The sequence below is a fragment of the Motacilla alba genome, chromosome 3 (genome assembly GCF_015832195.1).
Source record: "Motacilla alba alba isolate MOTALB_02 chromosome 3, Motacilla_alba_V1.0_pri, whole genome shotgun sequence".
NCBI lineage: Eukaryota > Metazoa > Chordata > Aves > Passeriformes > Motacillidae > Motacilla > Motacilla alba.
This window is the reverse complement of record NC_052018.1, coordinates 16386712-16412134: the sequence shown is the minus strand read 5'-3', so window position 1 is coordinate 16412134 and position 25423 is coordinate 16386712. Positions and strand designations below refer to the sequence as shown.

The 25423-nt window shown below is 41.4% G+C and overlaps 1 protein-coding gene across 12 annotated transcripts in view; it reads right to left on the bottom strand.

The window, feature by feature from the left end:
• LOC119698592 overlaps positions 1-25423 on the bottom strand; it is a 277473-nt gene that overhangs the window by 168428 nt on the left and 83622 nt on the right. For 3 of the 12 annotated variants that reach the window (XM_038130677.1, XM_038130668.1, XM_038130666.1), the window contains exon 2: positions 7326-7650. The exons of 3 other annotated variants lie outside the window; for them this stretch is intronic. In XM_038130677.1, coding sequence (XP_037986605.1) covers positions 7326-7378 — 53 coding nt within the window. In that variant the 5' untranslated portion in view covers positions 7379-7650. 6 more of the 12 variants (XM_038130670.1, XM_038130672.1, XR_005256184.1 and 3 more) reach the window with 5 other exon arrangements.

The window sequence follows — 25423 nt, the reverse complement described above, 5'->3', positions numbered from 1 at the left end:
TGTGAAATTATTAATGTCCACTGAGTTTCTCCCAATACAATAGAGATTTCCAAACCCTGCAATCAGTTAAGATAAATATTACAATTTTGTAAATGACCTTCTGAAGATCCTGGTGACCATATGTTTGTATCCCAACATGCATACTGGACATAAACAGCACATTATCTCCAAACAAATTATGAAATTGGTTTAGTTAAAAGCAGCATTTGGTAAAAAGTCCTTTAGTGAATGAATTCCTGCACTTAACAGAAAGCAAGAAAACAATTGTTTCCTGTAATTGGACAGTTTGATTAGAGGCAGGTGGTGCAGAGCTGAGAAAACTGGAGCCATGAAGCCAATTTCAACATCAAGTACACTTCCTTTTCTTTAGGATCCAGAAGCATAACATGCAAATTGCTTCCCAAAAAAAAAATCAGTTTCTATTTATTATCCCTTCTGGTACTCTATTCATAGTAGAAGTCTACAGCTTGGAAAGAGTTGCACACTTGATGCTCATCATAACAATGATACAGGTACAAAAAGGACAGAGACTAAAGAGAAAAAAAATAAAAAGTAAAAAGAAAAAGTGTTTAAGATTTCCTTGAAAGGGTAGGCAAGACATGTGGTGTTGTGGCAAGGACCTTTTCTTGTAAACCCCAATTCAAACAGAACATCCTCACTAATTATCAACTGTAGCTTTATTACTTTTATTACCAGTAGTCTGAGTCCCAGTGATGAACCATTGTTCTGGGCAGCATACAAAGAAGCACCTTGGACTGCAGTAGAATTAAATTTAATTTGTCTCTTGTTGAAATTTCAGTGTGTATCAATCTCAATTACCACACATGTAAATACAATAACCAGGTCTACTCACCCAGCCTCAGCCCACATTAAACCAGACACCATATCTACTCAAGAAGAAACTGAAGTCCTGTTATGGGATGGGAAAGAGGCTGACCATTTTAAATACAGCTGATTTAAAGTACACAGGATACTGAACATTGAACTGAGATAGAATTAGTTTTCTTCTTCATAGCCCACTTCACACTGATCATTCACAAGAGTATGGCTTAAACAACTGAAGCCCAAGACACAAATTTGCTGCTGGTATAGACCAACATATAACTTTGATCAGTATGATGGCGCACCAGAAACAACCAGGGCCACCAACCTCTCTGGAAGCTGACTCCTCATGTGCTGAGGTGGGAGATGCTCATCACTCCCATTCTGACATGGTGCAGAGGACGTGACCTCATCCCACCCACTCCGACCGAGAGCCCGCTGCACATCTTGTCAGCAGGCGAGAACAGGAAGAAAGCCCCATGCTGGGCCCGGTGCGTGGGAGGAGGAAGCCGCCTTGGTTAGCTGTCACCCAGCACGACTGCGAGCGCTGCACACTCCCACTCCAACCACCTGCATCCTACCAGCAAGCTACACCTCTGATCTGGACTGAGACACTGTGTGAGCACAAATTTACCACCCCAGTGCTGCCGGGAAGGGGGAGGCCTGTGCAAATGGTGGCACTAAACCACTAAGCGTGGTGAGCAATGTGGTGGCAGGAAGGAGCTTCTCAAGTGCAAGGCAAAACTTGCAAGGGCCTCTCCCAGGCTTGTGAGCCTTCTCTGTCACCCTGCTCACAGCTGGGCCCAATTTCCCAATCTAGCCATGAGTATGGGAGTGCCTTTGGGCAAAGCTTCCTCCAGAAGCACTGTCTAGTGAGGTACATTAGCGAAATGCACGCAGATCAGGTCAGAAGCATCAGCAGTGTGATCACAGCGAGGGCTGATACCTGTGCAGAATACAGGTGGATGACTTAAAACATGTGACCAAGTAGAACAAACCAGAGCAGCTGGTGCTGGAATGAGAGACAAGTAACACACTTGGATATGTTGGTACTATTTCAACAGCAATATTTTCACCAGGAAGATAAGTACTGAACAATATCTTTACTGTACCAGGGACACACTTAGCTTCAGTCAGCATCAGCCATGCATGACCTCTTCTCCATCTATTCTTTCCCTCAACAAGGTATTTATTGCAGGCATACTTGCAGGGCAAGTGACTTTCTGCATCAGTACTTGAACCTTTTAAATGAGGGTAACATGCTGTATATTATATCCCAAATATTTAAAAGTTAGACTTAGTAACAGTGTAAGAGTAAGGGACAGCAGAAATTCCAAGTGGTTGCTTAATGCCAGAAAAAATGCTCTTTGTTAAAGAAAATCACTAATTATGAGAAACAGAAGTGAAGCTATTTGACATCTAAGAATGTCTTCATGTCTCTAACACACTTCACTGGTCAGTGCTAGTAACTTGCTAGTTCCAGCTCAAAATATCATCTGTCTTTTTCTTAGTTTCCCAAAATTGTCCTTACTTTGCCATTAACTCTTCCAGAGCAGTGCAACCAGGATCCAGAAAGATGATTGTCAAGCCCAGCATTGGTTCTGTCGTGACCAGACAAAAGGATCTGATATAATAGGAAGAGTCATTACCCTCAAGATGGGAAATTAAGCACTTTCTGAGCAACTCCTGGAGCTCAAGCCTTCCTTGGCAAGTCTTTAAGACACCCATAAAGATGAGAGGAAAAGGAACTGTTCTAAACATAAAACTCTGGATGCTGGTCTGGAAGAGGTTCCCTAAAATTAGAAACCTGCTCCTCAGCACTGAATAAGCTTGATCCTCCTCTGTTACATCTATAATATCCACTTACTCCACAAGATTTGTAAATATAATTTTAAGCCAAATATCAATCCACCAAAAGTCTTTCCATTTCCTCTGAGAAGCCAAAACAAAAAAAATCTCTTTGGTAGAGACAGTATTTCTCAGGCAATCATGCTGACTGTGGATAATCAAATCACACTATTTAAGCTGTCTCATTGCACTCCTCTTCAGGTTTTCCAGCCTCCTCCACGTGGATATTTCCTCTTTTCATACTACAGTATTTACCTAAGTGATGCAAAAGCACAGGGATAAACTGGATAAAAATGGAACAAAGTCAATGCAGATTTTAAAGATGTTTGGGCATTTAGTTCCCTTGTCATTAGGAACAGGACATCTCACAAAATCTGGTTGTTAGAGTGGGACTGGAACAAAACCACATTGGTCTGTGCAGCTGGAGTCAGATGGTCATGTTTGAAAACAGTCTTTTATCACCAAAGTGGAGAGAAAGCAGGCACAAATCAGCTAGACATAACATCAACAGCTATGCAAGGGAGGAGGAATTCCTGTCCTTATTTTGTTAAATCTCCAGCAATTCCAGTCTAACTAGGCCTAGTCCAGGAGCAGCTGCTACTGAGAAATGCAGTCTCCTCCCTAACCTGCTATTTTTCACTTCAGGTACAAGACACCTCTCTCAGTCCATCCTGTTGCGACAAATATTCTACAACACACACAAACAACACAAAGATTCTACTAAAACAAGCCCTCCAAAAAACACTGGCTCTCCTGGGAGGAGAAGCTGAGAGAGCAAAGACACCATGGCTGTTTTTACTGAAGGTGCTCAGATACTCCAGCAATGAGTGTGATGCAGAAACAGAAATTAAAGAGAAACCACCCAGCTGACAAGACTCTGATGTACTTGGATTCTCTCTATGTCATAACTGACATTTCACACTCTTGCTAGTCCTCCATCACCTCCCAGTTTTCTAATGTTTTCCCAATCGCCTCAGAATTCAGAGAAACTGGTTACCTAGGCATGGGTTATATCGACCTTGAGAAATTGAGTTTCCAGGCATTTCGATTTCATGATCACCTGTGCAGGTCTGATCCTGATCTTCTCTAGTAATTCTCTTTTCTCCCTTGGGAAATTTCTGCCATCTGTTCCCTTATTCTTTCCTGAAAATGGAGGCAAAAATATAGCTTTTAGCAACACCCTCAGTAAATGTGTTCACTTTCTCTCATAGGCCATATCATCCCTTTCAGTAGCCTGTTATTCAAAATGCACTGCAAGCAAATACATTTAATTGTATTTTAAAGTGAGCAAAGGTTTCAATTACCAGTTTCATTCTTGCCCAGTGCATATATTTATTTCAAACACTTTTGCATGTTTCCTTTCATTCACCATCTGTCTTATTTTATTTCCATTCATTCTTTCTGTTATGCATTGTCATGTAATGTAGAGCATTATAATGGAAGTCAGGTCTTCTAATTCAACCACTTATCCCTCAAACTCATGGTGTGACCCTGTGTGTGCCATTAAGCCTTAATAAGCCTCATTTCCTACCTTTAAAAAGGATATTGCCTGTTTGAGCCATTACATTAAAATTGTTTAATTTAATCAGAGTAGCAACACTTTATAAATGTTAGGTACTATTTCCATTTCATGCCAATCATGCCACCCACATTAATAAACTCCTTCGTGTTTACTTCTGGGCTCACACATATGTCAGAATCTACTCTCAGGCTCTGGGTCCACAATAAACAGGTAAATTTCACTTTGTAGAGATTTGTCTTTCTCCTGAACAATTTTCCCTTTTCAAAAGCTTTCCTCCAAAAATTATCCTTCATGAAAACATGCAGAGAAAATCTGTTAAAAAGGAACTAATTTTTTTAGCTGAACAACAGATAATGTAACTAGTTTGGTCACTTACTCTGCTGATTGCTCTCCTTTTTTAGTAAGAGTATCTGAATGTACACGTCCACCCAAAGCATTTTTAATACATTGCAATCAACACCAAAATGAGGAATGAGACTCTAGGAAAGATAATTTAGGGATGGACCCCATCTAGTTATTTGTGGCTCAGAGAGGTGCAGAAAGCCTGTAACACTCAAATAATGGTAATAAATTGAAAATTGACACAATGTGTTTTGCTTTGGTTTGTTCAGGGTTTTGTTCTAGTTTGTTTTTTTAACTCCAGTATGATATAACTCTAAACTGTTGGCAGAGATAGGCTACTCTTGTTTTAGTTTGGAAGTGTCTCATTAATAGTTAGCTCCACAAATTCTAGTTTCTTTAGCAAAGCAAAAATATCTTTCCTACTCAGAGTAACTCAACAAAACCTCATTTGGTTACTGCCACTGGAAACTTTGCAGTCAAAAGTCCAGGTGGCCTTTGTGCTTCAGGCAATAATTTGCTAACACCTTTTATACTTCAAGCCCCAGCTACATTCCTGGCATGTTTAAAACTCCTCTAAACATCATTTGCACATTAGAACATTCAAGAAATACAAAATCAGACCCAAGGACAGCAGAGCATTTGTTGTACAGTTTACTGGGGTAGAAACATCTCAATTATCATTCATCCTTGCTTGTAGGAGGCCATATCAGCTCTTCAGGTCTGATTGCTCTAGCAGAGAGAACTGCCTATCAGTTGCTTTCTATTATAATGTCAGATAGTGTCTGCTCTGGGCACCTTCAGTAACACACATGGGTGGGAGACAGTTTATAAGTGGAAGAGTTTGGGGATTTTTGTTATTCCTTTTGAAGTAGGAAGGCTTGATCAATGGCTTGACCCTAGCCATTGAAAAGACTGAAGCAGAGTTTGAAGCAGAGTTGAGTGCCTGTTTCATGTCTGATATTTCTCTCCTCTGACCAGATAAAAAAGAATAGGGAGAAAACACAGTCATGACACTTTACCTCAGTAAATCTGTAAGGCAAAATGACTCACATTTGGGCATTTAATGCTCCATAGCAGGAGCAATCCAGGAAACTTTAAAGCTCTGAAAACCACAACACTTTTTCAAAGATGCACTTCACGTCTTTTTTTTAGTGATTCCTGACTAGTTGTTACAAAGCTCATAGCTACCATATATACCTCCAAAAGAATGCAGATACTTTTCTGTCCTGGCCCATTAGATACTTCCCCTCAGCCAGCACTCATGATTTTTTTTCTAGGATTTTGTTTACTAAAATTTTCCTTCTTCCTACAACATCAAAGCTATCTAATTTTTAGGTCATCTGGTGTCTCAAAGGCTCATCACTAGTTTCTTCCTGTCTGATTGTCTAAACCTCCTGCAGAACCGCTGCCCACTAACAACTATTAAAGAGCAAGTAGGGGCTGCAGGAGATCTGACACCTCAGCAACTATTTTGCTTGTTCTCAAAGACTGAGTGACTACTGTCTTTCATTCATCACCCAAAGATAACTCTACACTTTCACACAATTACACACAAATACACATTATACACAAAGAGCACTGCTACATAAATACAAGCACTAGCATTACACAGATTGTTCCGTCTGTTCAAGATGGATACCATTTCCCTGTTGTCTTCTGCAAGTCTTTCTTTGAATTCAGGCCTTAATTTTTCCTTCTTCCCTACAGGAGGATATTTCTCCCTGTGCTCTATTTTCACAACAGTACAGCACTTCCCAAGAGGTTATGGATTTATTTGGCAACATCAGGCTCTTTTACTCCATCTTTCCCACAAGTTCCTTACACCTAGAGCTCAGTCATCAGCCTGCTGCGACTTTCACTCCTCACGCCGCCCCACCTCCAGTCCACTGAGCTGGCTTCTACTTCCCATATATCTACTTGAGAAGTGCTGAGTAGCATAACTTGCTCGAACCTCTCACTTTTGCACTCACGCAGCTTTGGAGGCCTCATCCCAAGGCACATCTCGCTGCAGTGAAATACTCACTTCTTTAGACTCACATGTGGCAGACTCATCCCCCAGAAAAAAAAAAAAAAAAAAAGGGAAAGGGCTTGTTTCACCCACAGACCTTACAGGCTCAGCTGATCCCCTGGTAGAGGAAGACATGTAAAATATGTATTGCTGCCATAAATTGTAGGTACTTAAAAGAAAAAGAACCCCATGGAGATATCTGAAATCTAATCTCAGACAGGCAGCAATCTAAAATAAACTACAGCTGGTGTTTCAGCTTTGATTCTGCTGCCACCAAAGGCAAATGGCACAATTCCCATTGATTCCAATTAAATTATAGACTAGGTCCTCTTCTTACTCATCTTTCTTTTTTTGATGCCACTATCTGATTTTTAGTTGTAAATTTCCCCGCAATACTGCTCTCAGGACCATAAAAAATTTCTGAGAAATCCATACAAGTGCAAATCTTGGTATAATTTTTTTAATAAGAAAATAATAATAGGGAAGATTTTTAACTCTCCTAATTAATGGCATGAAAGGAAAAGCAGCATGGTTTTGTGCTAATGGTTTAGCTGGTTTCAGTTAGGGCTAGAATCTGTCCTAAGAACCAACATATCTTCTGTACATCTATACACTTCAGAAAAGAGCACTCTCTTAAGACAGTAAATACATAAATGAGAGAATGCAACTTTTAACCATTTTGCAAGGTGTTTAACCCCTTTTGCATCTAGCTTGCATGCTCTTGATAAGCCTTATCTGAAAGCAGAACATGCACACACTTATTTTTAGGCTGTACTCACACACCTGTACGGAGGAAGCTGTGGTGCTGTGCAACATCCCTGCATTGGTGCTGCCATTCTTGTGGGAGTTGCATTGCCACAAGTTATACAGCTTTTTGCTTCTGTCACTGTTCTTACAAGGACAGCCAGAGGCTCTCTTGGTTTCCACTTCAATGGTGACACAAAGCATGACACTGAATCTACGCTGTGGGCAGTTCAGCTGCAGCTGTTTTCAGACACTTGCCGGCAAAGTTTCAGGGTTGTCAGCTCCCACATTTTACTGGGCTCCTTGTCCTCTTTCCTGGAGGTCTGCCCTTGAAACTCTGGCCTTCATGGTTGCAGATAAAAGCCTGAAAACACAGAATCTTATAGTATTTTTAAGTGTGACTCATGACTTTTTGCCATGAAGGGCACATACGATTGCCCCCTTTCAACTTCCCTTTGTCTCTTTGCATGCAGCCGCACCTGCAGATGTTCAGGGAGGAGTGCCTGCACTCATCCACCCTAAAAGCAGCTTCTGTGTATGCAAAAGTCAGCACCCGCTTGCACAGGTGTCACTATTCCCAACGGGCGGGTGCAGAGGTTCTGCTTGATGGGGCTACATGTGTATAAGCAGCTGCCCCTTTGAGCAAACTAGTCTCTGAACATCACATTTTAGCAAAGTAGCACAGCTTTTTCCATGTGCCCCATCCACAGAACATTTTTTTAAGTAGTTTTACTATGTTAGATATACAGATATCTATCTCAGACTTTTTTTTCCACTTTCACTATCTGACCTTCGCAGTTATTTCACACAAAGCCCAGAGCTCAGTTAGCTGTTTCTAATGGCTGCTGTTCAGAGTGCTCAGCTCACAGGGGAAGAACCAGCCCAAACAAACACCAGGGCACAAGGGATTAGAAGTGCCCATCATCATTACCACCAGTCCTTCTCAGCTTTCTCCAGGGCCTGGGGGATGCATGGCCCTGGTACCATAAACAATGTGGCTGGGATACTGGCAGGCCAGTCAAGGAACAAGCCACTCTGCCCTGTACCCCCTCCCAAAAGAACGTTCCCTCCTGACTTCACAGTATGCCAGGGTCATATAGCAACACAAAACCAAAAACCTTTATAATTTAAGTTCATCTTGAAACTTTAAGATTTTAAAAAGATGTACCAACTAAAATGTCACAGAGCTCTGTCATTTTGCCTCAAAGAAAGCAAAAAAGGTTAGATCTTTCTCCAAACCAAAAGGCCAGAGCCTTCACCCCCCAGCAGAATCCCATCCTGGGACTCTGCAGGCAGAAGACCTTCTGCAAGCTGACAACAAGTTTTCTGTATCAGGCAGATCACCCAAAGCACCTTGCTGCTTTCAGAGCACTACGGAGGGAGCAAAGACCCTCATATCTCTTTAAACTCCCTGTATCATTTAATGAAGAAATGACACTAGGTGATGACACTGACACAATGGTAGCCCCAAGGGAATCTGCCCAGAAATGGCCTCAGACAGCTTCAGCACAAAGCTGCCCAAAGCAATCTTCTCTCCAGATACCTTTAATAACAGCGCCTATGACTCAGAGAGCACTTAGCAATGAGTGTGGAAGGTAGCTGAGCATCATTACCCTGTTCAGATGGGGAAAACCAGACTCACTGGGCTAAGTGATTTGCCTGTAGCCCCACAGCACCTGGCAGACCTCAGAGCAGGAACTAGGGCTAGGGCTATGGTGTGCTAATTCATGGCACAGAGCCAGCGCATCCCACCTGCCTCAGAGGGGTCACAGCCCACTTGCTCCTCTGCATGCATGAGGTGAGTGTGACCCCACAAATTCTCTTGCATGGAGACAGGATGAAATACAAATGTAACTGCCTATTATTGCCATTAAATGTGTTCCACCAGCCTAGCCCTACCATATCAGTATGGAATACATGAATACAATGCAAAACAGAATGTTAAAAAAAAAAATGTAAGTGGCTGAATTCAGTAATGCCAATAGTTGCATTCAATAAAGTAACATGTTTGTGATTATGGAATTTTGCTAGACACATTCTGAAGATAACATCTTATTTGTACGATGAATGGTTAGGCTAATCAGTGCAAGGGTTTAAATAGTCTTAAGTACATTAGCATAATCACTCATGAAGCACATGTAGTTTATAAATGAATTAACAGCTACAAATTAAAGAATAAGCATCTGCTTTTTAAAGCATCTGCCTTTTTTCTTTAAGGAGAAAAAAACTAAAGTTGGGCGTTCTGATTTTCAAATGCTCTCAGACCATGCAGTGTGGAAATGCCTGCTTGCACCCTCCACTCCTCAACAAGCTTCCCCAGGAAGATCCAGGGGCAGCTCAGAGGAGGTAGGACCCTGTGCATGGATGAAGCTTTGCAGACCCCAGGAACTCTCATCAGTTCTAGTTCATTCCAGTTCAAGATTTTTTATGCTGTGTTGGGGTTCAGCTGTTTTAGGTTTGTAAAGTGCTTGTACCTTTCCAGACTTCAGTAAAAGGTGCACTTTTATTAACAGGATGATTTTACAGACCTATTGAGTCTTCTGAAGTGAGCAGTATGCATGGTTCCCACTCTGTTCTCCCTCATTCCTACACCTCTTTTTCATGAATTAAGCAAAGGAGGATGATTACTTCTTCACTTCTCCCTGAGGTCAAACATACCTCAGCCAACCATTTCCTTCAGAAATGAGGAAGAAAAATGCCTACATGGCTGTTCTGCCTATACTTCTTAAGCCTATACTGATAAAATTCCAGCTGGAAAGACCCTCTCCAGCCCCATATCACAGCCTCCATTGAACATGCAAAGATGCACACAAGATGGAGGTACAGGTGTTCCCTTTTCCTGGCATAGAAACTGAAGGGGTAGGATTCTTACAAAAAGTGACATAGGAAGGGGAATAAGAAATGGTCACTGAGGAGAGACACAAAATAGGAATGAGGAGACAGAACCAGAGCAAGGTTCTTCTCAACAGAACTGGTAGTGAAATGGAGGAGTTTGTCACCAAAGGACATTATAAATAGTGCATGGTTTCAAGATGCATTTGCACAAATGAACAAGACAGATATCCATTTGGGTACTAGACATAGACTTCATTGGTTTAGGAAGGCAAGAAACTGATAAGGAAATATTCCTGATTTATACCTTATATACAAGGAAATATTCCTGCTGTATACCTTTCTCTAGGCATCAGATTGGCCATTGTCAAAAGACAAAGCCAGACCAGCCATTTTATGTTCTTGTATTTTTTTACTTCAGAGTGGCACAGTGGAGGATGAGAACTGCATTTTCCAAAAGACAAAGCACAGGGTAAAGTTTTACCCCAAGGAGACAGGCTCGTCCCTTAACTTTCTTGCGCAAGATCACTTGAACAAGATTATTCACCTCCTTCCTTAGCACCCACCCCACCCACAAAACACAGCAGCAGTGGGTGTGTTGGGGCTGTGGTAAACACCTCTTGTCCCCTCACTGTCCACCCCAGCCTGCAGACAGCCCTGATGGAGAACACCAACAGCCTCATGAATACTTCACATGCTGCAGTTTCATTGTGAGCAATTGTCAACTATTTGTGGGTATAGCAAAAATTTAGTAAACACATTTCTCTTTTGGTTATACCACTACTACTACTACTACTAGTTTTCCCTATGGAAAAAAATACTAGTGAAGCATACTTAGCCCTTCACACTCACCAATTCCTCAAAGGTGAGTTTGCCTTTTATTTTGGATGGATTTGTTTTGTTTGTTTTTTTTTATCTTCCTGACTGTCTGGGAACCACTGCAAGGCAGTAATCAGGATCCTTGCACTAGAAGTCCAACCTTCTGGCCCAAATCCCTAGTAAATGTACTGCTATTTTCATCTTAGATTAAGGGCAGCCCCGCCACCTCTCACACTGAGAAGTATTAAAAATACTTCCCTCAGTTCTCAGAAAGAGAATAATCTAAACTCTCAAACTAACTGAACTGAAAAAGAAAAAAGAAAAAAAGAAGAAAAAAGAGGAAGCCTTAGCGTGAAGAGCTATTATTATGTCTTCTCACATTTTGCTGTAGCTAAAAGCATGAGTTGTATATATAACTAATGCACCACCCACCCAAGCAAAAATACTTGCTTGAAAAAGTAAAGGCATGCCTGTCAGAACTCATCCTCTTCCATTCAGTCTCCATTGTATATTTTTGTTCCTGTGATAAATTAGCCCACTACTTCTCAGGTGATTCTGGCATTTCAAATTTGAACACAGGACATGATCAAGTAAAATCATATAGTAGCTTCACTAGCAGTCTGAACTCACAGGGAGCTGGTACTCCACAAAGCAAAACCGAAATGTGAAGGTAATGGGGTGAAAGTTTGAGGCCTGCCCTCCACTTGCACTCACTCACACACATTAATGTTTCCATCCTGGCAGCTATAAACACTGTTTACCATCAAACACCTGCAACAGATTTCCAATACTCTCATGCTTGCAGTCTAGGTTAGCATGTAATCTGTTTTGTATGCTAGTACACAGCAGAAACCCGAGACTGCCCTGGAGGGTTATAGTTTGTAGGTGGAGCTGCCTGGTCACATCTTTCTTAGTGTTCTCATTTCTGTCTTTCTCCTTCAAAATTCTAAATGCCCTTCTCAGCGTCAGCACTGACTGAAGTTCTTTTTTTCATTGAGCATAGCTAACATCTACATCAGCCTAAGCTGTAATGATTTTCTGGTTACACAGGCAGACTTTCCAGCCAGTGAATAGGAACACCGAAAGATACATCTGAGAACCCTCTAAGTCACTCAAATAGTGTCTTTGCACAAGCATCTTGCAATTTTAGCTCTAGAATCAGGCTTACAAAGATAAAGAGGAAACCAAAGAGATTTTACTTTATCTTTTCATGAAAAGAGCACAGTCTGTGACCAGCCATGCATTTGAAAGGCAGTGGTCATGAATTCTTGGAATATCCTTGAATTGTAAAACAAGGTTGAGAATTTCTAGGCAAGACTCAAAATATTTAGCAACTCTACAGGTGATTTTACAAGGATGTTGCAGTAGATCTTGGACCTCTGCTGTATACCATTACTAACGTCAGGATAAAGAACAGGTCTTCTCAATAGTTCTGCTGCTTTCAGAATCTCAAAACAAACTCAAGTTCACCATAGTTGGCTCAGATCCTAACTTTCACACAAAAGAAAATTATTATCCTGTAACATAATGGGCAGGAAAAACCCTAATGCCATGCATTATTCCTGGACCAGGTGATCTCCCCTGCCATCATATGCTTCTCCATCATGCCCTTATCATGCACCCTAATTCCTCCTTAACAACCCATGACAGAAACCCAGGTAGAGTGGGATGAGAGCATAATTTCCATAATTTCTTGGGTAACTGTTCCTCCAGTATATCTGACATATAGGGCAATGTTGCCTGGGCTCCAAAGGAGAGTGTTAATAAGTATCTACAGTGAGTTAGCAAAGGTGTAGAATTTAGGAGCAAGATGCTCCAGCAAGCACCATTATGTACATATTTTGCAACTTGTAGCTGAGGTCAGCATTAACATGTAGACATAAATAACTGCTAGCACGCGAGGACATAATACGACATTCCAGAAGATCTCTTCTAAGATGAAGTATTTGAGTCTGCTCCCTAAGCACTGCAAGGTAAATTGCATTCAGGTATTTATGAAGTTCATGAAGTTCAAAGCTATTCCAAGGTTTTGCTGGGTCACAAGAAGTGATGGATGTGATGATACAGCAGAATAAAATCCTGATGTAAGACTTGTGTACTGATTTGATCTGAAACCGCAGACACCGCTCTGCTCAACATGGAAGAAATCCCTGGGATTATTCTCTGAGTACAGTTTTGCCATACAGAGCTTATATTTCCAAGGCTTGGGGTGCACAGAAAGGCCCATGTACTACTGAGTCCTTCTGAAAAGTGGGGTATAGTTTTCCTATGCTGATTTTTCTGTTTGTTAGAAGTTTGGGGCTTTTAAATCATGCTAATGTGTCTGGAGATTGCAATAAGAGTGTGTTTGAGAAATCCAAAAATAAAATAATGTGATGCAGCCAAATACTTAATTACCAACATGTGCATCTGTTGTCAAACCATACGCTAAGTGAGTGGCACTGCTCATTAGTTCTGCTTTCAGGAGCTACCAGGCGTTCGTGTCATCACTACCAAGAGTCTTCTGAGTCTGAATCATCCCCGGAAAGGACAGATTCTGTCACTCATGCAGTCGCTGTTAACAAGAATGCTGATGGCGTAGCAGGTGTTTCCTCTACTTCTCTAAACCTGGAAAGGTTCTGGCACAGCTTCCCTCCAATTTTCCCTCTTCAGAAAGGAAAAACAATCTTTCTCTCCTGGCTCACATGAGCAGGCAGGCATGTTCCAATAACTCAGGTATTGGATACAATTGCTCCTATTCACTCTGTTGCCTACAATACTATGTGATTATCGTGCTCTGCTGGGTCCTCAGGAAAGAATGCTGGTTTATCCAGTCCAATCCCTTTTAATGCAATAAAACTCTAGCCCAGTGAACCAGAAGGGGGTCTGTGATGCACAGCAGTAAAAAAGGTCCACTTACTATTTAGCTGACCCATAAATTTGGCAGTGGGTTTGAAATGCTCTTCCAAAGTTGCTGACTGATAAGTCCTTTCATACCTTTAAGGGCATCTGATATTCTGAAATGGACTTGGAAAACTTTCTGTGCTTTGTCCACATGAAGCAAATGCCAGCTGGGATCTAAAGAAAAGAGCAGAGTGTCACTACCAGGAAAACAACACCAAGAAAGAAAGAAATAGAAAGAAAGGATAGAAAAGGATCTGAGCAATCCCAAATATTGGTTGCAGCCTGATAAGACATTACAATAAAAGCTCCGCAGAACTGGCTGTTCCAGTAGACACTGAATGTACATCCTGTTTAGCTCTTGCAGTGTTGAGGGTCTAGGGCTGGCTCACTCCTTTCTAGGGATTGCCCAGGAATGATCCCCATGGCTCATGCAGTCAGTATAGCCTCCTGTGGTTTCAGGTAGGCTGTAGAAGGGCACTGTTTGCCTCACACCTCACTCTGGCTGGTCTCCTTTGGCATCTGTCCACCTGTCCTGGTGTGCAAGAGCTGATCCAGCCCACACTGAGGATGCAGCAGAGAATCAGGGAACCATAGCTGGGCTTCATTCCAGGTACAGCTTTGCTAGATTCCAGTTACATCCCAGCCCAGATCCACTCCGTTCTCCCCCTTTCTCTGAACCAGAAAGGCACAACTTAGGTCTTTTCCCTCACTTTTGAAAGGACTTGTGGCTTTTTAGACAGGGTTCTTTATAAAGGAAAAACTCAGCCAACAATGAATGTGGCCAAGCCCAGGCTAAGATAGTGGCATTTGCATAGGCACAGCAATTTGAGGTTTGTCCCCAGGTTGCTGCTACAGAGCTAGAGAGGACAGGAATTCCCCTTCCTTCAGTGTGCCCCACTTTTCTGTGGAACAAAACAGGCAAACCAAATTAATCTATTTTTTTCAAGCAGCTGAAGATGGCCCAAGCACTCCTTTCCACTCATAATCAAATACACATTTTCTTTTCAGTACGGTGGCTCTCAAGAGCTAAAGTTCAAGCTGGAACATTGAAACACACGAATTAAATCATCAGTAGGACACCTCTGGTGCTGACACTGATGTACCCAGCTTGGAGCTGTTCAGGGCTTGGACAGTACTGACTCTCTGTGCTCCAGAATTCCCCTCTGCAGGCTTTCCTGTCCCTGCCAGCTGCAGCAACCAACACTGCCTACAGCAAATGTGTCACATATAGGTAGGTCACTAAATATCATGCCCAAATGCAACACAGGACCAGATGCCATTAAGGAAAAAAAAAAAAAAGAAAAAAATCATGTTGATGTAAGCACTATGCTTTTACTTCCCCAAGTCTGACAGGCCTCCTACACAGCCAGCAGCAAGTAGCTATTTCCCTTGTAATATCATCAACTTCCAATAATGTTCACTTGCCTGTTTTTAATACCCTCTACAGCCTTCCTACCATCCTGTGATAAATCCCTTCCCCTCTGCCATTTCATAACTGTCCTGATCTTTTCCTCCCTCTCCCCACCACATGTGGCTTCTAGACCATTCTCCACTTCTTTCTTTTAGCATTTTCAAAGCTTATCTAGGGCCCAATAGACTTTTTTTCCCCTTCTTGGTGGTGGAGGGAGGAGGAGGGGGACCTGCTGTTTAGCTGCCTTTGGCAAGCCTGGGCAGCTCTAGCTGAACTCCCCAGCCCTCTGCCAAGAACAGTCTAAATAGGAGCAGCAGAAACATCTTTTAATGTCATTTGTATTAATATTTTTGGAATTAGGCAGACTTGAAATTGCTTTAAAAACATTAAGAAACAGAAGAAAATGGATGGCAACCATGTGAAGCTCAAACTGTACCACACACAGTACTGTCATAAGAAAGTAGCTATAACATGAGCATCTAGTCCATTTGTATCAAAGGACTATTTTGCCATCAATTTAATTAACAAAGATGTTCTTAAAACAAGACTTCTCTCAGGTTCTGAACAGAAGAAACCATTCCTGTCTTCGCTCATTATAAGCAACATACAACAACAGTTCAACGTATGACATGTTCTTGAGAAGACCCTGTGCCCTCAAGGTATATCCAAAAGGAAAAAAAGGCAGACAAGGATGAAAAGGACCTTTGTGCCTTTTGCCTCTCCAGCTCCTTTCCTTAGTCACATGTTCTTCATGCCAGAGGAGCAAGGTGAGTCTCAGAAAGGTCCCTGGCTTGCTACCTACTCTCATCATCAGGCCCAAACAGTTCCTTAGAATTTCATTCTGTCTGCCTTAACTTTTCTTCTGTGATCATCAGAGATTTCCTCTGTACTTACTGGACCACCAGCTTTAACATCTTACAAGATCAAGACAAAGGATCACTCAACAAGCATTTTCAAGGAGAATTACAGCCAGCCAGATTCCTGGCACCCTCCTTCCTTCTCAATCTTTGGTTTCAGAGGGGTAGAGACAACACTAAGGGATAGACTCAAAAGATCACCTTAGAAAAGCACAGTCAAGATTTTACACTGGTTTTCTGATGTCCAAAGCAAATATAAATTAGGTGATGGAAATTTCAGGTATAAAGGAACTGGAGACGCTTCTCATGTAGAAGTGGGGCTGGACAGGGAGAGAGGTTGTTAAGCCTTGGACCTTGGGCACTGCGTAGTTCACAACTTAATGCCACCTTCCTCTTCTTCATCCCACACAGTGCAGCACAAAGGCTTCAGACAGAGCTGCAAGGATGTCACATAAGTACCCCAGTGAGACAAAGCGGCTGCCCCCAGTTACAGCAGTCTACCACTGGCTATCCTCAGCTTGGGTTTGAGTCTCCCACACGATGATCACAATGCCTGAACTTCAGTATGGATACAGCCAGCAAGTCTACTTTGGGACAGGATCCACAGCAACTGCAACCACAAGTGAAAAGCCTCCTTACTATAACAAAACATAGAAGCATGAAAGAAAGCAAAATAATCTGTAGGAGTAATCTAGATATATATGCACATTTAGGAGGGAAAACAGATAAGAATCTTTCAGGTGAATTAGAGGTCATACACTTGCATAGGAATAATGCTTCTTGAGTCTACAATAATTTCATGATTAACATCTGCTTTCTTGGCCAAGGAATGCTGGTTTCTATTTTCCATAGCCCAACCCTTGTTCCTAGCTTCTAGACAGGTTTTTGCATTTTAGTAGTCTCCGTAAGAGAAATCATATTCATTCCAATTCAGCTTAGATTTAATAAATATCTCAGGCTCTTATTTGTCCCCTTAAATTTATTCTCTCATTAAAAAAAATACAAGGAATTAAAAATTGCTAGATTTCTGCTAGACTTCTGCTAATCTCTCTCAGTTGCTATTATCAATATGGATTGCAGATTAATTCATTTTGTCGCAGACAGAAGAGAAGGAGTCTGCATTTCACAATGGTTTAGAAGTCCCCCAAAGATTGAAAGGAACTTGTCAAAATCTTTAAAATGTTTCTGAAGAGAACTTTTCTGAGGAGCTAGCAAGACTAAAAAATTCCTTTTTTTTTTTTTTTTTTTAATCAAGGTGAGCACCTTTCTCCTAAAGAAAAACAAAAGCTGCCATACAACAATTGTCATTATTTGCAGGTTGGTTTGGGATAATGAAAACTTGCCTTTGGCTTCTATGACAAAAGGCAGCCCGTTCTGGAGATCTGTTAAGTATGTGCCTCATTTACAAGTGTGACTTGATAATCTGCAGTACTGAAAAGCTTTTCTTTCTAGGAAGACAAGTGGGTTGTACACTCAGACTTCTCCTCATACTTCATGGGAACTGGGAGAGCTTAAATATGACTGACACAATCTGCACTTTTCCAGAAAGCAATGAGTTTGGTTTGTTTTTTAAATTTCTTTCTGCCATATGCTAAATGTGACTACCATTTTATATTATTATAATATTTTGAGTTGGTTTGATTTGCTGTACATTGTTGCTTCTGTAAAACAAGATCTATGCAGGAAATTTGATAAAGTAATTTTATGTCTTCTATTCATTGCTACTACTTTTGCTTGCTGGCAAATTAAATTCCAGTCATCTGAGTCAGCCTCTTATTTTAGATCATCCTATCTCCATGTTTTGTCAAATAAATATGCATGTATGTGTAACTACACATAGAAACCTACAAATGATCTACATGACACTCTCTCACTTTGCAAATTGGAAAAAATTAGTTTTTCTGGAGTAATTTACTTAGGTTTCACAATCACTTTCCATCCCAATTTTCAAAACTATATCATTAACAAACTTCTATTGCCTTCTGCATACAGAAGGTATTTTATTAGCTGAGACCCACTTCCTTGCTTCAAAGTTATTACAGCCAAAGAGCCTGGCTATGAGTGGGAAGTGGCAGCTCAGAGAATTGCCCTGTGAATGCACCCACATGATGGTCTGTACGAGCTCAAGAGTGTGTGTGTGTGTGTGCATGTGTCGAGGCAGGGCACTGACCCTTTTACCCTCCACACACCGTCCAGCACAGCAGTCAGCCCTGGCTTCCCGCGGCGCCCAAGGCCTGCGCGGCTCCCTCTGCTCCTTAAGCAGCCGGTGATGGGCCGGGTGATCTGACCCACTCCAGAAGGCAGCTCAGATCCTGACAGTGTTGTTCTGAGACAAACAAATAAAACAGAAGTCCAAGCCAAGAATTCCAGGAAGGGCTGAAGGAACAGTAGGATGCGGCCAAGAGTCAGAGGCATATGGGCTACCGCACTAGGCAACCAAAGAGGGCCAGGGCATGGGCCCAAGCACTGGCACAGCATCACCCCTTACTCAGCTCTCAGTGCTGTCCTTGGCACAGACTTGTTCCAGGCAACCAGCTCTCCCTCACACAATGCCTGGACACTTCCAGCAATACCATTCCCAATACACAGTTTGGATGGGCCACCTTGTTAGGGTGGCAGGGGAAAGAATTTATGCTCAAAAGCCGTGTCACTCCAGCTGGCCTTGTGGCCAGTGAGCAGCTCCTGGCTATTTTATTCACTAATGTAGAAGCAATCTTGAATACCACAATTCATTCAGCACAGAGAACTTGCCAGGATGGGAACTGCCTCTTACTAGGACTGCGCCAACCACCCCAACACAGCAAACTCAGCTTTTTTCTATTCTTTTGCTCCCTGAGATATTTCTGTAGAGTCTATTTAATCTCCCCTCAGTCTTCATGCATTATCTGGGCTGATTTTTAATTGACCTGAAAATTACATAACTGCATCTATTAGGCCAAAGCAGTATTTCACCTTGATGTGGCCCTCAAACTGAAATTGTAGATTACATCTCCAAGCAGCAATCTCCTACCTTACAAAACCCTCTTCCTCTCTCATGGCCATTCTGCCCCCAAATCTAAGCTTCTCCTATTGGATTCAATTCCAAATACATGAAGTACAAGCTGAGATCAGCAGAGGCAAGTTATAGGAAAGATAAAGATCCTCTTTAAAAGAAAAACAATTTCTGATTAAGGTTATGCTACCTATCAATTTCTATTTTCAAAGAGCATTACAAACATGAAATAATTTTTACAATAGCCAAGGGACTGAGATATACAAGCATTGTTATGCATCTTTTGCAGGAAAACAGGTGGTAAACAAGAGGACAAAATCACCTGCTAATTTAGGATGTCTTTGGTTTTTTGAGCCCTTCCATTCCAAACAAAACTGAAGTGTCTCAGACCACAGGCCACATGAAAAACATGGCTTTCTTGTCACTTTTCCATGACACTTTGACACCATTGTCCTGACAAAAGTTTCCACTGCTTGACACATGCAAAAAATACAGAACAAGTTAGGAAACTGACAGCTTCAATCTGAATTACCTGTCCCCAGGCTGAATCTTCTTACCTTTTGTAAATGTAACTGATGTTGTCAGATAACTTCTACAATAGAAGTTGCTTAATAAGAAAAGTACTTTGTGTTTCAAGCATTGCATGAGATTATGTCACACAAATAAATATGCATTAGGTAGTCGGAGAATATGTGCTAGATAGGAAGGTTCATGTAAATTTCAATATATAAAAGATGTAAATTTTACCCCTTGGTGTGCTTGATTTGTGGAAACTGCCACCTTTCATCCTGCACAGAACAAAGTGTTTCCTTTCTAAACTAAACTCTGTGTCTGTCTAGAGAGCTCCTAAAATCAGCAAAAAAAGACAAGACAACATCAGGAATTGCTGGCACTCAGCCTACAGCTCAAACCACTGGACAGTATTACTTTTCACAGTTCAAGAGATTCATGGGTCCAAGGGGAGAAAGGGTGAGCATGCACTAGAGCAGAAATCTGCCTGCTGCAGACCACAGAGTACATCTGCATTGGGTAAAAGAATAGATGTGTGTAAACACTGAAAAAAGCAAGTAGCTGGACAAACACTGACTAGTAAAGGTGAGATCGGTTTCTGTGAATGTAGCCCAGGTATTCTTTGTAAAACTGATCTCATAGGAACTATCTTAAAAGTATCAAGGTGTAGCAATGTTCAGCTTAAAATGGGTTTTAGCAAATGCAGATCAATCAGTTTTCCTGCTTGGGTGCTTATCATCTTCCCTTTCTGTGGCTGCAGTGATTTCTTCCACTGCTCTGCTACCCTGTCCCACCTCAGCCCCAGAGTTCTGCTTAACTCAGCTGCTGCCTTTATCAGCCCTGATGCAGTCTGGTGTTTGCAACTAAATGAAGGTGACCAACACAAACTTTCTGCAGACCTTCCATTCCTTTTGTTTTGTTTCCTTTCTTTTCCTTTCCTTCCTTCCTTCCTTCCTTCCTTCCTTCCTTCCTTCCTTCCTTCCTTCCTTCCTTCCTTCCTTCCTTCCTTCCTTCCTTCCTTCCTTCCTTCCTTCCTTCCTTCCTTTCCTTCCTTCCTTCCCAGAGCTGCAACCTTCCTTATGCTGCAGTCTCTTGCTCACCTATAGCTTGAAATCATTATGCACTAGGTGCAAACAAATGTGAATAAATTACAGTAATATCCAAATAAGGGGAAGAAGAAAAGAAGTAACAGAGATGGTGACTAGGAAACCAAGGAAGAAATGCTAATTAACTCAAATAGATTGATTTGCCCTGTTTGCTCAAAAAATTAATTACCAAAAAATCATAAATTAAGAATTAAAAGCTCACAATAAGAGGAGCCAAAAGGTTTTTCTCTGGAATCTATTATGAGTGTCTGAAAAGGGATTGTGTCTAATTAGACATTATTTTGCAGCAAGATGACCTCATATTATAATTAGAGATATGCTAAATTAATTGGAAATAATTGCAATGATAGACTATCTTCCATGACTGCTAGTTTTTGGAAGACTTCATGTTCACACTGATCCTACACACCTCAGTTTCTTTTGGCTGGGACTTGAGTCTTTAGCAGGTATCTAACATGCAAAAAAGCCAGCATTCTTCAAAATCTCCATCAGGTGACAGACACTTTAAAAGACAAGAGAAATGTACAAACTTTCATGCAGTAAAACTGTGATCTAAACATGTGGCAGGTACTTGGCACTATTTGCACTCTATTTCCTAAGCACGACATTCACAATGCAAAGAAATGTTATTAATTTTTATCTTTAAAACAATATATCCACAACTACTTTGAGCTTCTAAAACATACTGCTCTAGGATATTGCATATTGCAAAAATGTTAGCCCAAGTTCTAACAAGTGTCAGTTGCTACTTGAGTCCTCTGGACTGCCTTGGTGAGTCAATCAAACTCCAAATTCTTCAGTGGCTACAGAAAGGGAGGAAAGACACGTCTAGCACTCTGGGCTGCAGACATGCTGGGTTTTGTGATGTGGGTAAGAAAATGCCAGTCATGCTAGAAAACACTCACAGAGAAGCTAGGTCAGAAAGTCAAGTAAATGGTAAGGCAAGAAACTGGAATAGGTAAGGAACAGCTACAGGAGATCCTCCTGTATTTCAGCATCTTTCTGATCCACATGGAGATCTGGAAGGATAGCCACAGTGAGCAAAAGACACTGAGATAGGAGGGAGCCTACATACCCTGAAGTGGAGCCTGAGGAAAGGAACAGCTTCAAAGTTGCCCACAATGCTTTGAAAGGCACAAAGGATTAGGGCTTGCACACATATATCAGCCCTTGCATGGGGCAGCTGCAAATCTGTCGGGGCAGAAGAAATACAAAATCTCCTCGAGAACGAAAGAGCATGCACTAGCCTTCATGTCAGCCCAGCAGCTAAATGGGAAAGATGGGAAACTTCATTTTTGTGGGAACAACATAGGCTGGGTGCAGCTGATACAACTGGTCTCAGGAAACATGATTACAACATACCTTCCTTCTCTGTGTCCGTTTCTGAGACTGTTTCACAAGGCATGGATACGGATCTTCCTGAAAGCAAGCACACAAAGATGGCCAGCACACAAAGGAAGGCAAGAAACTCCAGCAGACTAGCACCACCCAAATACCCAAAAGTACCAGTCCACACAGCTCAGACCTGCAGAGGTATCCAGATCCTGAGAAGCCATGCTGGTCTGTGCCCTGCAATTTCAGTATGCAGAGTAAAAACTCCTGTGATTTGTGCAGTTGTAAAACAGGCCAGCATGTGAGCTGGGACAAGAAGGTAAATTTCCCACATCCAGGCCCACATCACATAACCACAGGCCTCTGAGACTCACCCCTGACATGCGTGACTGGTGGCACAGCCCAGCCACCAGAGCCTCATTCATTACCAGAATGGCTCTGTAGATCTTGGCTGCTTCAGAGGTTTAGAAACAATGCTTTTAATATTTTGTGGTATTGACTTACCCATTCATTGTGTAGTGACATTAGCACACATGAATAATCATAAAATAAAAAAAAAGGATAATTAATATTTAACTTTGCCAGAGGGATGTACTTAAGGGAGAAACCATGTTTTAGAAAGAGCAGCTGATATTTGTCAGCTGGAGAACAGGACTAATTAGATGCATCAGGCAGTGGTGACACGAAGTTGAAAAACAGCTTGTCAACTCTGAAATGACTTATAGCAAATGATTATATATAAAGATGCTTTGTTATACTCTCACACACAGGTGTGTTCCTCATTTTCCAAACACTTCCTGTGTCTTTTGTTCCTGTAGTAAAACAGGTGCAAAGCAGATTGCCCACTCATAGATATACCATAACTATATTTTAGGTAAAGCAGATCTGTGGTCCATTTCTTGTGCCCAAACCAACAAGGTGTTGAACATTGAAGTACCCTCCATTCTCACTGATTTCAGTGGAAGATGGTCAACAACTCATAGGATCAAAGACTTGATGTCTGAACCACATACGGAAAGTGATGTAGGGGATGAGGCAACAAACCAGGAGGCCAAATTCATGTCTGTTGTAATGTTGGTTGACTGCAGCCAGACAGTTCATTGATCACAGCAAAGGATTTGCCCCAGGGTGTTTTAATTTAAAACAGATTGACATTAATCTGAAGAACAAATCACCCAAATCCTAAACTCTGATCTGATGCAAGTCAGATGCAATATGACAGCAACTCAATCTCCTGGGCAGCAGAGCTGCTAGCTTCAACTTCATACTCATTTCCGAACAGCATCTGTAAGTTCTCGAATGCTGTTGGAATAGGCCCAGCAAGGAATAATTTATCCAAGGTAGAGGTACATATCCTTCAGAACACACAAAAGCTACCAGGAAAGTAAAGCTTCAAGGGGGAATGGCGTGCAGGTGCTGAGAAGGGGAAGGGGCCACTTTAGGAAGTAAGTGCTTGATTAGTGAATGAGCAATGCTAATGCTGAACAAACAAAACAGAAGCATAAATTCTGAGACACCGGTTAAACTGCAATCATGAAGTACTCTAAAAAGCTTATTAACTTACCTAGGAAATTGAACACAAACTGACTGTTTGAACTGAGCTGCTCAAACAATAAAAACATTTGAAATGTCCTGAAAGTAATTTGTTTAACATAGTATTTGAGCTGTCACAAAAACAAAAGACAGTATTTCTCTCCATCCACAACAAAATCACACCAATACACACACTCTGGCACCAAAGAAGAATATTTAAAGCTGTATGTATCACCTGTAATACACTGCTTGTATTTATGGTCCTGGTATGATTGGTTTCTAAAGAAAAATTATGTCCATAGACAGCATGTTTTGTTCCTCCTTGTTACTCATATGCAAGAATGAAAGATGTATTACAACATACTCTTCCTTCCACCTGCTTTGATGAACTGCCTCAAAGCTCTCTGGGGAGACTGCTGCAGAGCCTGTGACTTACAGCTTAGGCTCAGAAAGCAGATACTGGATTGCAAGAGCAGACTCAAAGGTCAGTTCAGAGCAGCATGGGCAGCAGATTGCAACTCCATTTCTAAAAGCAAAGGACATCGCTCTGGTACAGGTGATTCCCCTCAAGCCTATACTCTCACAAAGGAAAAACTTAACAGATCTGCCTTTAGGGACAAATGTAAAAAGTTCAACTTGAAACTCTAACACCTGTTTCACAGAGACTTCTCCATATTGCATATTATTTAAAAATTGCAGTTCACCTCAGGACCATTTCTCACTAAGTCAGTTAATGATTTCTACGTCTGCTCAGTTTTCCTAAGAGAGTGTTTTGCTCTGCTCTGGTCTGTGTAGCATGCCCATCATTGTGAAATCTCAACACCTCCCTGCAGTGTGACAGCCCACTTCCCTGATGTGCATCTGTCACACCTTGATCTTTCTTTTTTTCTCTTCTCCTCCCATGGAGAAATCTCCATAGATGAAAATAAATATGAATATATTCAGTTCACTTTTCAAAAATAGCTATATAATGTATTTATACTTTCATATATTATATATAACTTTTTATAATATGGTTACTGATGCTTGCTGTTATCTGTACTTTCAGTACTGAAGGCAGAGTTGAAGAAATGCATCTTAGCAAAGTACCCAGGTTTCTGGTAGGTCATGCATTTTACTGAAATTTATTCCACAGACTTGTGTAAGAACCTGAGACATTTTACAGAAGCAAAAAAAAAAAAAAAAAAAGGAAATATATTTTACAGAGCCTCGGACAATCTATCAGGCGTTCATGTTGCACATGTTGTAGATAAGATCTGAGATCTCAAACTGGATACAGCAGATACCCAAAGAGAGAGGAAGGTAACATTGTGACTAACCCTGAGCTTTGTACTCACACCAGAGGTGCGACCACCCTGATTTGCTGATGGCACTGGCTTGGAGAACCTGAATGCTTTGTCCTTTCTCACATGCCAGATCACTGCAGGGTTACAAACAGAAACTGGGGCATTAGGACAGAACCTCGTGGTCTAATTATGTGGTAACCAGCATCTTGCTTACACAGACTTACATCCATCTGCAAAGAGAGGCAATTGACACTTCCCATTGCGTTTTTTGCAAGCACACATGCAACTGCAACACTGAATGTGCAGCATCTACACATGGCTTTGAGTATTTCCTCAAATCTATTTTCCTTTAACCCTTTCAAGCATTCTGCTGACTGTTGTTAATTACAGCTTCAGAGAGAAACCTATGAAAACACAGCAGTGTATTTCCTAGAGATACAGAGGTTTCAATACACACATCTGCACAGCATTCATCATTTTCCTGAGCAGTCCTACACAAAACAGCATTTCTGTCATTACATTTTTAGTATAACAATTCCCATGGGAAACTGTGGATGAGGACTGGGATACAGATGA